This window comes from Halichoerus grypus, chromosome 8 (assembly GCF_964656455.1).
Source record: "Halichoerus grypus chromosome 8, mHalGry1.hap1.1, whole genome shotgun sequence".
NCBI classification, from domain to species: domain Eukaryota; kingdom Metazoa; phylum Chordata; class Mammalia; order Carnivora; family Phocidae; genus Halichoerus; species Halichoerus grypus.
This window is the reverse complement of record NC_135719.1, coordinates 54603496-54617916: the sequence shown is the minus strand read 5'-3', so window position 1 is coordinate 54617916 and position 14421 is coordinate 54603496. Positions and strand designations below refer to the sequence as shown.

Sequence of the window (14421 nt, the reverse complement as noted above, 5' to 3'; positions counted from 1 at the left end):
CTGACTCAGTCTTTATGAGCTACAAGAATTGCTGAAATGAGGGACCTGTCTTTGTGGAACTGGAGATCTTTTTTGTCATGGAGTTGCTTAATGTTCAAGTAGATACGTTTACCATAGTAATGGGCAGTGATCTTTAAAAAGACACACAGTGCTCATGACCCATATTTATTTTCCTTATTGTTACGTGGGATATTAACTTTGTCACTGTTTAGCTGGCTCTTGGCATTTACTCTCTAAGAGAGAATGCATCCAGGGGTGCCTGGCTGGCTCAATCAATGGAGTGTTGCAACTTGGATCTCAGGGTTGTGGGTTTGAACTCCACGTTGTGTGTTGAGATCACTTAAAAATCTTTTTTTTAAAAAAAGAGAATGCATTTTGTTTCAGATTCTTTAGTTTCAGGATTTGACAGTTGCTACTAATCATAGGAACAACTAAGGCTCGTGTGAAACTGTTCCTCATACACCAGGTTTGTTGGTGCTTCATTCAGCATAAATTTGGAGTTATGACATTCTTGAAGGTTTCATAAACTGCAAAGTGGACCTGGAACTTTCTGCAGCTATTAAGAGCTTCCCAGAAATAATAGACTATTCAGTCTCACTATAGGCTCTTGGTTTCTCAAGAAATTTAAATAGTGATCTTTCTCCACACCAAAACCATTTCATTCTGAGACATTTGTTTACTGTCATGCCTCAATCTACACAGTTCTTCCTGGAATGCAGTGTCTTTTTTTTTTTTTTTCCTTTTTACTGTGTCTCTGGAATTAACCTTTATACTCATATTTACTTGAGAATTTCATTTTAGAATTTGAGCTTCTTTCTAAATTCTTAGGCTCTACACTTGTTGAGGTCATTTTCAGCCTGGGTCTTTTCTGAGTGGTTGAGCTCACATCTCCGATGTCTGCATATTAATGGATCTAGTTCACTCTTTCCATACATGCTGATAATAAACATCTTTTTTTTTTCCTTAAAGTTTATTTATTTTTTTTTTAGTAATCTCTACACCCATTTTGGGGCTTGAACTCACTACCCCAAGATCAAGAGTCACACGTTCTTCCAACTGAGCCAGCCAGACACCCCTAAATAATAAGCTTCTAAGCATTTTTACATTCAGTTTGGGCAAGGGGAAAAACCAACTTCATAAGCCCCACCTTTCTATTTTTTTTTTTTTTAAAGATTTTATTTTTTTTATTGAGCAGGGAGCCTGACATGGGGCTCAATCCTCGGACCCTGGGATCATGACCTGAGCCGAAGGCAGATGTTTAACTGACTGAATCACTCAGGCGTCCAAGCCCCACCTTTCTAGAACAGACTCATTTTTCTCCTGGATCCTTAGGACTGCATATTCTATATAATGTCCTTCTGTACCCTTAGTTCAGATTATTACAGTGAATCCTTAAAATTTTTTTTAATAATTTAGTGCAATATAGCACCACACACATAATAAAAGATGATGACATGAGTGTTAGGTGTTGAGGGTTTGTGGTTACATGCTTTAAAAGCATAAAGTGGCTCAAACAAGTGATGTTTCTTATGACTACCAAGCTAATAAACTAGCTGCAACTATCCTTACCTCTCCTGATCCCAGGAAATCTCTGGTGCCTTGAATATTTTTTAGGACAATACCAAAAACTTACTTTGTTTAGGCCTCTCAAAACCATGTTTTGCAAATCCAATCTGGACTAAATATACAAGCTCATGTGGGTGTTATTTAATGTTTAGAGTGCTGATGTTTTTGTTACTTTACCTATGGTGAATAATTTTAGGTATTAAAGAAAATGTAAATACATGATTACAACCCAGGTAGGTATTCAAAATAACCATTGAAAAGAGAGCAGCATTCTTTTTTCTTTTTTTAAGATTTATTTATTTATTTTAGAGAGAGAGTGTGCATGGTGGGGAGAGGGAGAGTCTTTTGTTTTTTTTTTTAAGATTTTATTTATATGAGAGAGAGAGCATGAGCCGGGGGGAGAGGGAGAGGGAAAACCAGACCTCCCTGCTAAGTGCGGAGCCTGACCTGGGGCTCAATCCAAGGACCCTGAAATCATGATCTGAGCCAAAGTCAGGAGCCTAACTGACCAAGCCACCCAGGCAGAGAGAGGCCTAAGCAGACTCCACGCTGGGTATAGAGCCCAACTCGGGGCCCGATCTCACAACCCTGATACCATGACCTGAGCCAAAACCAAGAGTCGCATATTTTATACCAGTGATTGGTCTGACATATCATTTTTCATATTCTTAGGTCAGTTGGTTGGTGAACATTTGTTGAACATTTCATTCAGCAAATGTTTTATTAAATGCCAGGCATTATGCTAGTCATATATATATATATTTGCTAGTCATAATTTTTAATTCTATTACCATTATTACTTTGGAGAAGAAACTGTACAACATATTTTGTAAGAAAGGCTTATGATTTCTTGGGTAACAAATTTTTGTTCTTTTTTTATATTAACTAATTTAATATTGATGTCCTTTAAGGTCTCGTTCAACTCTTGGACACTCCAGATCTCATTGGAGCCAAGGTTCAAATTCTCATACAAGTCGGCCACAGGAGCCACGGAACCGTAGTAGGATTTCTACTGTTATACAACCCTTGAGGCAAAGTGCAGCAGAAGTTGTGGACCTTACTGTTGATGAAGATGGTAGGTTGGATTAGTAACAGTATAGAATTATGAAGAGAATTAATAAAATCAAATATCTTTGAAACTCCTATAATGAAAGTCCTACTACTGCTTCCTGGTAACATTGTTAAACTACAGGAAAATTGTCAGATATCCCAGTCTTCTTTTTCTTTCTTTTTTTAAAGATTATTTATTTATTTATTTGACAGAGAGAGAGAGAGAGAGAGAGGGAACATAAGCAGGGGGGAGTGGGAGTGGGAGAGGGAGAAGCAGGCTTCCTGCCGAGCAGAGAGCCCAACACGGGGCTTGATCCCAGGACCCTGGGATCATGACCTGAGCCAAAGGCAGATGCTTAATGACTGAGCCACCCAGGTGCCCCCCCAGTCTTATTTTTCAATTGATATAACAGCCTCAGTTTGTAACTTGTGCCTAAAATTCTTTCTCTTGTTTCATTGATTGGTAGTTACTTTCTTAGGAAAAAAAATAGTTTTTTTTTTTTCTTAAAGATTTTATTTATTTATTTGAGAGAGAGAGAGAGGAGAGAGAACATGAGTAGGGATGGGGCAGAGGGAGGGGGAGAAGCAGACTCTCCGCTGAGCAGGGAGCCCGATGCGGGGCTCGATCCCAGGACCCTGGGATCATGACCTGAGCTGAAGGCAGACATTAAACCTACTGAGCCACCCATGCGCCCCCAAAAAAATACTTTTACAAGTGGTAGTTTGCTCTACCCTCAGACTTACCTATTACTTTCATTTATAATATTATTGTCATACTTTAACTTTGCTATGAAAAATAGAAATGACGTTTTTCAATGCAACAGAAAAGCAATATAACTTGAATTTATATAATAAATATTGGTTATTCGCAGTGTCGAAATTTGGGGCACCTGGGTGGCTCAGTTGGTTAAGTGACTGACCCTTGATCTCAGCTCAGGGCTCAATCTCATGGTCGTAAGTTCAAGCCCCATGTTGGGCTCCACGCTAGGCATGGAGCCTACTTAAAAAAGAAAGAAATGTGGAAGTTATTTTTAAAAGTATGTTATCTTCTAATATTGTGCTGCTCAGCTTTAGTGTTTTCTTTCAGCTTATAACTATATCCATGCAACTAAGAAAAGAAAGCTAGAGTTGGAAAATAGAGATTAAGGAAAGTGGTAGCATGTATGAGTATGTGAATACATATGTGAATTTCCCCACATATTGAGAATTACCTTCAGGTATTAGTTACATCTTAGAAGGAAATGATCAATCATAATTTCCTTAAAGGAAGATGATGAGCCATATGTGAATTTGTTAACTATAAATGGGGGAAAGGATACATAAGGTAGAGTTACAGGCCTTCTGCAATCAGCTCTTATATGGATTGTTTGCAGCTTGGATGATCATAACTTTCAGAGTATCACTACTTTGGAGTTAAGATGTTCATGAAGAGATAATTTATTCCCACTGTCTCCATTTCATTCAACCATATCTCAGTTTTTATCTGTAAAACAGTGATTTTTATATTAGGGATGGATTAGAGATTTCTCAGAGTTAATTTATTCAGGATTACTACTTTGGAAACCGTGTCTTCCCCTGGGACATCTGTCAGCCAGTAAGTAGGAGAAGGTGACAGAGTAGTCTTTTAACCCATTGGAATTAGTTCAACCAGAATATTTTTAGTGAGTTGTAAATATTCCAGGGATCTGTAGATGCCCTGTCTCTCTGCTAGTTTCTCTCGGTGGAAAGCATCTGTCTTATTAAAAATAAGTCCAAAATATTAAGTATGTCAGTTAGACCAGTAGTTCTTAAGTGGTGACCATTTTGTGCCCCAGAAGAGAGTTGGCAATATCTATAGACATTTTTGGTTCTTACAGTTGCGGGGCGGTACTACTAATATCTAATGGGTAGAGGCCCAGGTTGCTGCTATAAACATCCTGCGATGCACAGGACAGCCATGCCCCTACCCTGACTCCCATCCCTAGCCAAGAATCACCCAACCCAAAATATCAATACTGCTAAGGTTGAGAAACTGAGATATACCATTTGCAAATAAACAGAGGTTCTTCCCGCCGCTTTTTATGTTTAAGCAAATATATTTGTTTAAGCGTCCAAAGTACATTGTCCCATGGAGATCAACAGGGACTATTTGTGTTTCAGCTTAGCACATTGCATTGTATATAATAGGTTGTCCTCTCATTCTGTATCACATTAAGAGAGTCCCTTTTCTGATCCAATTGTTGTGACTATTCTTTGGACAGACTTAGTCTTTTTAAACAACTATTTTATAATTAGAGTCTAAAGTAGAACTCGTACATAAGTCAAGGTCTGCTTGAAATTTCTTTTACTTTCTACAAATTTTATTAGAATACACTGATGAATATTAATATTTGCAAAAAATTTTTTGAAAACATACAAAAAAGCCTGTAAAAAAGATTAAAACAGGTTTAAAAATCATAGCTAATATTTAAGTGGTTACTATATATAAACTGTTATACAGAGTGCTTTGTATGTGTGACCTCAGTTCATCCTAACAATAGTTGTGTGAAGAAAATTCTGTACTTTCCCAATTCTACAGATGAGGAAATGGAGAGTGGTTAAGTAACTTATCCATGACTGTAGTGTCAGTGGTGAAATCAGAATTGCTTATCCAAGCAGTCTGACTCTAGAATCCATTCTGTACCAGAGAAAGTGTAATTTCTAATATTGTTCTGACAGCCTGTGACAGTGTGTATGACAATAATATAAAGAGACTTATACTTTCCTTTTCTCATTGTTTTCTTTGTGATCAGAAAATTTATACCCAAAAAACTGTGATAATCACATGAATTATTGGAATATACATATGTGTTGGATTTTTTAAAATGCAGTAATCGTATTTTAGTTACATGTCATTTTAATGTTGCAGGCTAGCTTTATGAAATTTTTTAAATTTATATTGTGCTTATTAGAGAGTTATTTTCCAAGTTTGTTTTAATAATTATAAAAATGTTACCTTGAATTAAAATATAACCTATCTCCTAATATATTTTGAAATGCTAAATAAACATTTTGTATTTTCTAGAACCTACTGTAGTACCAACCACTTCTGCGAGAATGGAATCACAAACCACAAGCACTTCCATTAACAATTCAAATCCATCTACCTCTGAGCAGGCCTCTGACACTGCTTCAGCTGTCACTGGTAGCCAACCCTCCACAGTGTCAGAGACTTCAGCTACTCTTACAAGCAATAGTATGACTGGTACTTCTATAGGAGGTATGTAATAAAGTGGGGGAGGACTCTTTCATTACTCTTGTTAGAAAAAGTATTGATTTTAAGATTTTAGCCATATTAGCAAGAGCATATTCTTAGAATAAACTGTATGTGAGCAAAGTAGTCTCTTTAGAATTAGACTATGATTTCATACTTGAGTTTGTGTGCTATATATTACCAAAGTATCATAGCTCAACTGAAAGAGATCAGCGAGAATTAAATGGATGACTAAAAACACAATAACAAAAGAAAAAATGGGTAAATTAAACTTCATCAAAATTTAAAACTTTTGTACATCAAAGGACATTATTAAGAAAGTGAAAAGACAGCCTACAGAATGGGAGAAAAATACTTGAAAATCATATATCTGATAAGGGTCTAGTATCCAGGCTATATAAAGAGCTTACACAGCTCAACAATAAAAAGACAGATACCCCAGTTTAAAAATGGGCAAAGAATTTGCATAGGTATTTTTCCAGAGAAGATACTCAGTTGATAAGAAGGACATGAAAACAGCATCATTAGTTATTAGAGAAATGTAAATCAAAATCACAGTGAAGCACTGCTTTATCCTTATCAGGATGTCTATTATTCAAACAAAACAAAACAAAACAAAACCAAAGAACAGGAAATCAGAAAATAACCAGTGTTGACAAGAATGTAGAGGAATTGGAACCCTAATGAACATCTGGTGGGAATATAAAATATAAAATGCTGCAGCTGCTATGGAAAACACTTTGGCGGGTCCTCAAAAAGTTAAACCATAGTTACCCTATGACCTACAGTCTCACTCCTAGGTATGTCCCCAAAAGAATTGAAAATGAGGATGGGAGTTTTTTAAAAAGTTTGATGATGTCCATTTTCTCAATTTTTTGTTTGTTTGGTTTTTTTGCTGTCATATCTAAGAAGCCATTTCCTAACCCAGGATCACAAAGATACGTTTTAAAACCTCCTATGTTTTAAGTGTTTCAGCTCTTATCTCAGGTTATTTATTTATTTATTTATTTTAAAGATTTTATTTATTTATTTGACAGAGAGAGACACAGCGAGAGAGGGAACACAAGCAGGGGGAGTGGGAGAGGGAGAAGCAGGCTTCCCGCCAAGCAAGGGAGCCTGATGTGGGGCTCGATCCCAGGACCCTGGGATCATGACCTGAGCCGAAGGCAGACGTTTAACGACTGAGCCACCCAGGCGCCCCCCTCAGATTATTTATTATGTTTCAGTTAGCAGTGATATCTCTGGTTCTTTTTCCTATCACCTGTTTAACTGAGCATTAAGCTAGCCTTCTTTCTCTCCTGGACAATGGCATGGAGATAGGAACTTGCTAAACATTTACTAACTGGGATGTTGTAGACCCTGTAGCTCATAGATTTGACTATATCACCGTTAATAATGAAACCACCTTATGCTTTCTATCATTTTTTACCTTTTTTTAAAAAATTTATTTATTTGACAGAGAGAGACACAGCAAGAGAGGGAACACAAGCAGGGGGAGTGGGAGAGGGAGAAGCAGGCTTCCTGTGGAGCAGGGAGCCCAATGCGGGGCTCGATCCCAGGACCCCGGGATCATGACCTGAGCTGAAGGCAGATGCTTAACGACTGAGCCACCCAGGCGCCCCCATTTTTTACTTTTAATAGTATCTTATTTAATTCTTAAAATACCACTATAACTTCTATTGAGCAGATTAGGAAATCTTCTTGTGGCTGGATTTAGGCCTCACCTTTGTGGAAAATTGAGAGTAGAATCCGAAGTCCAAGGAGGTTTCGCAAAGATGTCTTTTAAATACTGTATTCTTTGAAAAAAAAAATGTAGGGAGAAATGAAATGGGCTGGGGCACCTGGGTGGCTCATTCGTTAAGTGCCTGCCTTCTGCTCAGGTCATGATCCCAGGGTCCTGGGATCGAGCCCCGCATCGGGCTCCCTGCTCAGCGGGAAGCCTGCTTCTCCCTCTCCTACTCCTCCTGCTTGTGTTCCCTCTCTCGCTGTGTCTCTCTCTGTAAAAAAAGAAATGAAATGGGCTAATTTTTATTTCATTTATTGAGTGTACACTCTTTCCTGAGTACCCTACTGTCTTATATGTTATTTTATATATTATTATTTAATTCTTAAAAATTTCCTTGTTATTAATATTACTCTTCCCATTTCAGAAATGAAGAAATCTGGAAGTTAAATACTTTCAAAGCCAATAATAATCTTTGAGGCAAAGATTTGAATTCTTCTTATTCACTTTTTTCTCCTGGTAGCTTTATATACTCTCATCTTGTCTAGATTTTATGTGACACATACGAAGCTTTTATTTACTTACTTATTTTTTTAAGACTCTTGTTCCCTCAGAATTCACATTTAGTATCTGGGGTAGTCACTTCACTATCTGAATGGTTTTCTCATAATACTACTTTACCTATATTGATGACTACCTTTGGAATAGACTTGCTTGTGTTGTGTTTCTCTAGACTTAGGAGAACCTTGTTCCAGGCCAAATTGTTCCTCTGTATAAACCTGATAGAAGCACATACAGGTACTCATATGACATTAGGGGCACTTAGTTCTGCTGACTTCATTTCCTGCTAAGACTCTCTAGAACATCAGTCTCCTATTTTCTTCACATCCTGTCCTTACTTTGTACCTTCTTGTATATTTCCAACCTTGAATCACTCAAGCCATCAAGCTTGACTCCTATCCAGGTTGTTAGATGGGGCTGGTGAAAATTATAGAACCAAGCATATTGGTGCCTCATGAATTTATGGTATCTAATCTTGGGCTTTTGGTAATAAGTTGCCATAGTGTGATGTATCTCATTTAATTCCCTTTCTTTCCCCTTAGTGGCTATTCCAAAATTCTCTCATTCTCCTCAAGACTTTGATTCCTCCAGGGAAAAATAAATAAAAAGTAAATGAAGGTTCTTAAGCATTCATAACTTCCAACGCTTCCATGAAAATTTTTATACCTATCCTTCTCTCCTGACTCCTGGTCTTTTAACTCCTTCCTGTTCTTTCCAGTCCCTTTTTTGGTGCTCTACCTCTTGTCCCTTCTTGTGTCCTTGACCTTGCTTTAACAGTTACCTTCTCAGCATCTTTGCTTGTTCCATTCCCTTAGTGTGCATGTGTACATTTGTGTTAAGTCTTGTATGCTTAAGTGGATCTTCTATACCTTAAACTCCTTCCTTTAACTTGCTTCTGACTCCTGTCAAAGCAAATGTGTTAAAAAGTCTGGCAGTAATCTTCTTGTCATCTCTGTTTTCTCCCAGGACTCTATTCTTATCCTTTCTCACTGGCCCATCTCATAACTGCTTATGTTTTCAGCTACCACCAGTATGCCAGTGACCTTCCATTTGTGTTTCCAGAGCCCTCTCTTTGTTTTAAATTTTCATATCCAGCTGCCTGTTGGACATCTCCTCTGGAACATTCTGCGGTCACCTCAAACTCAACATGCCCCAGGCAGCTCATCATCTATCTGACTTTTCTATGTGCTCCTTGCTTTATCCATGCATAATATCTTATATATTCATTTATTTAAGTACTTATTGATTGCATACTATAAATCAGGCACTGTTCTAGGCAGTGGGAAGAAAACATAAATTTTCTGCCCTAACAGAACTAACGTTCTAGTGGATAATAATAGCTAACATCTGTTGAGTTCATAATATTGGTGTATGATTTACCTACATTAACTCTGATTTTTGTAATAACTTACAAGGCAGATTCTATTACTTTTCTTATTTTATAGGTGAAGTAACTTGCCCATGGTTATATGATAATGGAGCAAATATTCAAACCTAGGAAGTCTGGCTTGGAGCCTATACTCTCTCCTCCTTTATGCCTGTACTCTTCCTTTATTTCTCATTCTTGACACTGTTGTCTTTGTGCTGCACAGTTCTTTGTATGGGGGGCTACCCTGTGCGTTGTAGAATTTTTAGCAGCATTTTTGGCCTCTATCTACTAAATACCAGTAGTACCACTTCCTCTCCAGTTGTGACAACCAAAAGTATCCCCAGGTGTTGCCAGATACTCCCTGGGGCACAACATTGCCCTATACTACATTAGAACCCAGTGCTTCTGTTCTAATGCTGGTTGATTTATATCTCAAATTTTGTCCATACTTGATGACAATGATCTCCTTGAGAACTAAAGATCAAGTTTTTCTCTTCTTAGCACTTAGCTCCATGCATGCCTCTTTTCCCTTGTGAGGTTAATTTATATTTAGCAACGGCTTATTGAACCACCTACATTATGCAGGCCTGTTTCTAGTTGCCAGAGATAAAACAACAGAGGCAGACAACACCATAAGTTATTTTAAAGGCCAAGACCTCCGGGGTGCCTGGGTGGCTTAGTTGGTTAAGCATCCGACTCTTGATATCAGCTCAGGTCTTGATCTCAGGGTCATGAGTTCAAGTCCCCCATTGGGCTCCAGGCTGGGCATGGAGCCTACTTTAAGGGAAAGAAAAAAAAAAAAAAGGCCAGGACTTTCGTTTTCACCATTGTCTTTTCCAATGCCTTTTGTAGATCCTTTACCATACCATTATTATGTGTAAGACTTGCCAAATGAATGAATAGATGCATGGATACATCTCAATAATCCTGCTAGAAGTACAATGAAAGTACTTTAACCAGCTTTATGTCACTGGGCAATGGAATTAATTTCTCTGGTGCAGGTTTGTTATTGTCTCATTTTTAGTGGACACTCTGTGGGCTAATTCTAATAAAAAGGAAGTGTTTTATTTGCTTGGTCAGATCTTTGTATTTCACTTCTAATTTATGGCAGTTTTCCTTGGTCATTAACTCTGGAACAAGAGGAGATTCAGTTGCCTTTACTTTGGGTTGCTAGCCTGTTTAAGGAACAAAGAGGTTCTGCACTCTAGGAAAATAGATTATTAATTTAATTGGAAGCCAAAACTGCACCCTAAGAAGTAGAACTATAAGGTCAGTCTTCTTTTTGAGGCCACATTGATAGTGATACGACCTTTTAAATATGTGTTCAGCTGTTAATATAGTAATGCTTCCTCTTCTCTCACTCTGATTTTTGTATTAGAAATATTTGAAGACAAAGAGGGCAAGTTCTTTCTGAACAAATAAATATGATATCTGTCACTTCATTCACAGCCTTATTAGTCCACAGATCTTTTGCTCTGATTACACACTCCTACATTTTATTTTATTTTTATTGTCATTTTTTATTTTTTTAAGATTTTGTTTATTTGAGACAGAGAGAGAGAGCGAGCGCATAAGCGGCAGTGGGAGGGAAGGGCAAAGGGAGAAGGAGAAGCAGACTCCCTGCTAAGCAGGGAGCCTGATGTGGGACTTGATCTCACAAGACCTGAGCGCTAGGCAGACACTTAACCGACTGAACCACCCAGGCGCCCCCCCCTACATTTTAGAGTTACACATAATCCTCAAATAGCTGGATTTGTGAAATTAAAGCATCTGAATTGGAAGGAACTATGAACATCATTTAGTCTACCCACTGAATGGATTTAGTGTTTCAGAGGTTTTTGATCATTTTTTATGAACACAATAAATGATGCTCATTTGTGCAACACTTTGTTATGGGAGCTGAGGTAAAACCCTGAAAATGTTGCCAGAAGTAAAGCTACTATAATAGTTATTGCTACAAATATTACAGCATATGGAAAATAATTAATGTTTGATTCAGCATAGCAAAGATAGGCTGTTGATCATAGTCTCTTCCTCATAAGCTACTTGTAACTTTGTCCAGGTTATTTAAGAAAATTGGAATGCAAATGAATGAAAGTGACATAATTATAGAACTGACTTTGGATCTGCTATAATTTATGTTTTAAAGGTAAACATTGTTGGGGTTCCTGGGTGGCTCAGTCTGTTAAGTGTCCAACTCTTGATTTCAGCTGAGGTCATGATCTCAGGGTTGTGCGTTAGGCTCCACGTTCAGTGAGGAGTCTCCTGGAGATTCTCTCTCTCTCCCTCCCTCTGCGCACCCCCTCCTCAAATAAACAAATCTTAAAAAAAGAGGGAGCTTAAAAAAAATAAAAGTAAACACCTTGTCAATTTTTGTTGTTGTTGTTACAAGTTACTTATAATATTTAACCTCTCAACTGGTGCTAACAAGGTAGTATTAATTCCAGGAGGCAATTAGAAATTAGTAAAAATTAGTAATTTTTTTCCATCCAAGTTCACAGATTCCTGAATTCTAGTTCCAAGGTTAAGAACCTTTACAAAAGAGTACAAGAAATTAGCCCAAATAGGGCAGACTAGGAGCTTGGGGGAAAAAAAAACAATGTAAAGAGATTTAGAATGGAGATACTGCCTAACAGGGTTTAGATCACAGACCTTGCCCAGAAGAGAATCAGGAAAGACAGGATAGAACATGTATTGGAGGGCAGGCCCAGGGAAATTACAGGGAGGTTTGCTGCAATCAGATACATCAACCAGAACCTGAAGCACCCCACCCAGATTCATTTATGTGAGCCTGTAAATTCCTTTAATATTTTAGCCAGTTTGGGTTGGATTTTTGTATTATTTGTGAATAACTAGAATATTCATAATCAATACACTAGCCCAGAAGAGATTGGTTAGGTTCTGTGACCCAAATAGGAGCAGGGTATCCCTGGTCTTGGTTACTCTAGAAATAGGGCCAGAATAGTGATACTGGAGTTGCTTGCTCCAACTGACTGGGCCATTTAAACATCATAGTAGGGGTGCCTGGCTGGCCCAGTTGGAGGTGAGTTCGAGCCCCACGTTGGGTGTAGATACTACTTAAATAAATAAAACTTAAAAAAAATTTACAAAAAGACACCATCATGGTAAATATGAGCCTCCTGAGGAATTTAGGCTTTCAGAAAAATCCCAGTGAAGATCACTGCCCAAAATTATGTGACATGCATGTTAAGAATGTGGTGCTATCACATTCTTATTTACAGAGATTTGAATTTATTAAATAATTCTTTATTTACTTATTTATACACAGTCCTATTTTTTACACAGTGATATTTGATCATTTGATTGTTCTGTGCATTTTTGTTTGTTTCAAGATGACTCAAGGAGAACTGCATCTAGTGCTGTAACAGAAACTGGCCCTCCTGCAATGCCAAGATTACCTTCCTGCTGTCCGCAGCACTCACCATGTGGAGGGTCGTCACAGAATCACCATGCATTAGGACATCCACACACAAGTTGCTTTCAGCAGCATGGCCACCATTTTCAGCATCATCACCACCACCATCATACTCCCCACCCGCCTGTCCCAGTTTCTCCCTCCTTTAGTGATCCTACTTGCCCTGTGGAAAGACCTCCACAAGTACAAGCACCATGTGGAGCCAACAGTAGTTCTGGTACCAGCTATCATGACCAGGTATGTGGAATTTGATGAGGTTTTCTTTTTTTCTTTTTCTTAATTTTTAAAAATTGTGCTTGTTTCAGGAGGAAAAAGAAAAACAACGCTAATGCTGAATTTTAGATACTAAATAAATCATTCTTGTTGCCCTTGCAAAAGTGGCCCAATTTAGTGGTCTGCGATTTTTTTTTTTTAATTCTCTAGGATTTTCTGATGGTCTAAGGTATTACAACTAACTGAGAAGGCCTGGGATATAGAAAATTAGAAGTGATACTGTTTTTTTAATTCTGAAATGGTTTTTGGTGTTTTTAGTTAAATACAGGTGAATCTGATCTTTGGAATTTTACTCCACAGTGTTGAAATTGCAGTGTCAACCTGATTCATGAGAAACTGGGAAATTTTCTTAGTTTTTTACCCTCTACATTTTACTCTGGAGCTGCCTGTATCTCCACTCATCTAGAAACAAACTGCCTTCTTGGATGCAAACCAGTGACATAGTTTCTGAGGAGCAGATGAGGTTTTTAGTTCATTGGGAATTGAAGTATCAGTAACAAAATTATAATTAAGTAATTTAGTTGATATTATTGATGAGTGCTTGAAATGTCAAATAATATTAAATTAGTATTGGTGATCACGTGGAGTAAATGAAAGTCATGTATTACATGCTATTTTAACTTTTGCTGTATCATCTCTAAAATTGTGATATAACCTGGGTAGGTACATAATTTGAAAAACAAAAATTAATTTCAAGGTAAAACTATAACTGACATACTAGAAAACAGTCAAAAAGAAAATTCAGAGCAACTGCTTTTCTATATCCCCTGATATTTCCTGAAGTACTGGCTTCATCTTTTTAAATTTTGATGGTTATCTCTTCTGGATCTGACAGATTAAAAATAATTAAGAAAGAGGGATGTTCCCTTAAAACCAAACAAAAGACAAGCTGCTGTTCTCAAGAGTAAATTTGAAAGAGTTTAGTAGGAAATATGATCAAATAGATGTTAGACTGTGTTTTGGTTCTCCTAACAGTTGTAAGTATTAACATCTACTGATTATCTAAACCTCTTCTGCCTCTTGGGTATGAGGAAGCATCAAGAAAAACTTTTTAGTGGACTGAATGTAAGGCCCTGCTTAGAAGCAAAATTTTCTTTCACTAAAAATATGACCTGAAAGGGAGGGTTTAAAAGTATCGTAGGAAAATGGTGAAGAAGTGGATCTGCTGACTTTTCCCGCATTCTTGAATAAGAGCTACCAAAATGTGGGGT

The 14421-nt window shown here is 37.5% G+C and overlaps 1 protein-coding gene across 8 annotated transcripts in view; it reads left to right on the top strand.

The window, feature by feature from the left end:
* The window catches only part of RNF111 (ring finger protein 111), a 118166-nt gene that overhangs the window by 86733 nt on the left and 17012 nt on the right, over positions 1-14421 (top strand). For all 8 annotated transcript variants that reach the window (XM_036107051.2, XM_036107058.2, XM_036107053.2 and 5 more), the window contains exons 4-6: positions 2478-2641; positions 5660-5854; positions 12855-13174. In XM_036107051.2, coding sequence (XP_035962944.1) covers positions 2478-2641; positions 5660-5854; positions 12855-13174 — 679 coding nt within the window. The remainder of the gene's footprint in view (positions 1-2477; positions 2642-5659; positions 5855-12854; positions 13175-14421) is intronic.